Below are 2,809 nucleotides of genomic sequence, written 5' to 3'. Positions count from 1 at the left end.
GGGAGGAGGGAGGGGCATCTTGTCCCACGTGTTGCTGGGAGGGAAGCTGGCCCTGGCGTTTGAGCTACGATGTACCCAAAGGGTCCCGTGTTCACCCTCGCACACAGATAAGCTGTGAGGAGTAGGTGTTACCTGTGAGCAGGTTTTCAGTGATCATACCGTGTTGGTTTCTGTTTTTTTTCCTCAGGGGAAATCGCTCACGTCAAAGAGGCTCACGAGCCTCGTGCAGTCTAACTGATAGGACCACCCTGTAGCATGGAAGCAGACCGAGTGGTTGCCTATACGTTGTCGCTCTCTGTTGTGACCTGGAGCCGAGGACCTTAGGCCAAGATGTTGCATGAGCAAAGGACCCGCGTCGTCCTTCCTTCGTGTGCCATCTCCACGGGACTCCGCCATCTCCATGCCTCGATGTCCAAACGTTGTCAGCCTACTTCCTCCACGTATCAAGCTGGATCTGTGTCTTTTCCTTTTTGATCAAGTTCAAGTGAAGTACACCTTTTACGCCCTCCTCCCCGCCCCCCCCTTTCTTTTTCTTTCCCGTAAAGCTTCAGCTAGACACACAGTTCACTGGAAATGGAATCCGTCACAAACTGGAAGAACTGTCCAAGAAGAGCAGCGTCTATAGATCAGTACGCCTACGGCTTCCCATTCATTAAACAATCCATTTAGCCCGGAAAGGCTCATTTCACCGAGGTAGTCGCAGAAACAAGCTCCCATTTCTGTCCGTCGTCTGTACGTTCTCGGTTCCTGTTTCTGCATTTATTTTTATACCGTATTTAAATACGAAACACCTCTTAACTCCCAATGGATTCAAGCGGATTCCTGCCCTGTAAATTTGTGTATGTTTATATCGTTGTTTTATCTTTCATTAAAAGATGCAGAATCTTGTGGCTTCTGTAACTTTTGACTTTCGGGACAGCTGAGAAAAAGAGAATGCTCAGAGAGCATCCACAAAAGTAGAGGATCAATTTAAACAGTCGCCCTGGCCCTAGCCGGTTTGGCTCAGTGGATTGAGCATCGGCCTGGGGACTGAAGGGTCCCGGGTTTGAATCCAGGCCCTGGTCAGGGCCCATTCGGGAGGCAACCAATCGATGTGTCACATCGATGTTTCTCTGTCTCTCCCCCTCCTTTCCACTCTCTCTAAAAAAATCAATGGAAAAATATCCTCAGGTGAGGATTAAAGAAATAAAAAGTTTTAAAAATTTTAAATAAAATAAATGATCGTCCTGGGTTTCAAGACGAGCTTGGGTGGTACAGTAACCAGGACAGATTGACCGTGTTCGATCCTTTTTCTCCCTTGAAAAATCAACCTCAATGGGACTTTGACATTTTCAGAGCTATTCATAGGTCTTTCTGCCTCATTATGAATATGCATCTCTATGTTTTGCTGATGAATATTTTATTAGAATTAGGTTTGAGTGTGACTTCCCAACTCCGGGGCTGATTTTATTTCATTTATTTCTTTTTTTTAAATATATTTTTATTGATTTCAGAGAGGAGGGGAAAGGGAGAGAGAGATAGAAACATCGATGATGAGAGAGAATCATGGATGGGCTGCCTCCTGCACGCCCCCTCACTGGGGATCGAGTCCACAACCCAGGCACGTGCCCTGACCTGGAATTGAACCCTGACCTCCTGGTTCATAGGTCGATGCCAGCTGGGCCCATTTAAGCCTTTCATGCATAATGAGTTTGTGAGTGGTGTCAGATAGGGGTCTACTTTTATTCTTTTACATGTGAATATCCAGTGTTTCCAGGACCATCTATTAAAGAGATTTTCTCCATTGAGCATCCGTGGCCCCTGGTCAAACATTCATTGGTTGCATATGTGTGGGTTGATATCTGGGCTCTCAATTCTGTCCCGTTGGTCTATATGTCTGTTTTTCTGGATGCTTACCTTTTCTGGATCTGACCAGAAGGTGTCTCTGGGAAGTTTTTCAGACAATGATTGAGTCTCTTATTCCTTCCTCAGACGGTCTGTTAGTGAACGCAATGAAGGCTGCCGTGGTCCATTCCTGCACAGGCAGTTGCAACCCAGGGCTGCCCACACAGTGACAGCTGAGACAGGCGATAGTGAGTCAATGTGACTATTGATCTTAAGATGCATCCTGATTTCAGGAGAGCGCGATGCGCGGGGAAATGTATGTCCTTGGGTTCGCTGCTCATTATTGATGGCATCTTGGGTAACCGAGCAAAAATGTTTAAAGCTCAAGGTTTGGAGGAAGAAGAGAGCCTTGATGTCTAAGTCATAGAGATTGATTCCTTTGTGTTTTTTGAATCATATTGATGTTTGCTTTTATTTATTTATTTATTTATTTATTTATTGTTAATCCTCACCCGAGGATATTTTTCCATTGATTTTTAGACAGAGTGGAAGAGAGAGGGAGGGACAAAGAGAGAGAAGCATCGATGTGAGAGAGACACATCGATTGGTTGCCTCCCACACATGCCCCTACTGGTCCGGGGATCTCGAGCCTGCAACCAAGGTACATGTCCTTGACCCGAATCGAACCCAGAACCGTTCAGTCTCCGGGTGTGCCACGCCAGCACGGCCAAGGGTGAACCCTGAGTGGGGGTGGTGAAGGATTGAGAAAAGACTGATGAGAGAATGAAAGCTGGGTCTCGGTGGGATGCTGCTTCTCTGATGGAGAGACAGCGACAGCGCCCACAAGCCGTGTCTTTATTTTATAGCAGATTCCACGAGGCAAAGTAAGGGCGTGGTCAAGGTGTTTACAACATTCTCGTGGGTTTCGATCCTACTCAATTACATGCACCTGAACTCCACCAAGCCCACATCACTCAGGCACGTG

The 2,809-nt window shown here is 46.7% G+C and overlaps 1 protein-coding gene across 3 annotated transcripts in view; it reads left to right on the top strand.

Annotated features, from left to right (window-relative positions):
* RGS7 (regulator of G-protein signaling 7) overlaps nt 1–890 on the top strand; it is a 63,751-nt gene extending 62,861 nt beyond the window's left edge. For all 3 annotated transcript variants that reach the window (XM_005856373.2, XM_005856372.2, XM_014535880.1), the window contains one exon: nt 188–890. Coding sequence is in view for 1 of the 3 variants with exons in the window: in XM_005856372.2 (XP_005856434.1) it covers nt 188–238 (51 nt within the window). In the remaining 2 variants the exon portion in view is untranslated. The remainder of the gene's footprint in view (nt 1–187) is intronic.
* Nucleotides 891–2,809: the final 1,919 nt, after the last annotated feature.

Source organism: Myotis brandtii, unplaced genomic scaffold (genome assembly GCF_000412655.1).
Source record: "Myotis brandtii unplaced genomic scaffold, ASM41265v1 scaffold1026, whole genome shotgun sequence".
Lineage (NCBI taxonomy): Eukaryota > Metazoa > Chordata > Mammalia > Chiroptera > Vespertilionidae > Myotis > Myotis brandtii.
Note: the sequence above shows the minus strand (reverse complement) of the source record. Positions and strands in the feature narration are given on the sequence as shown.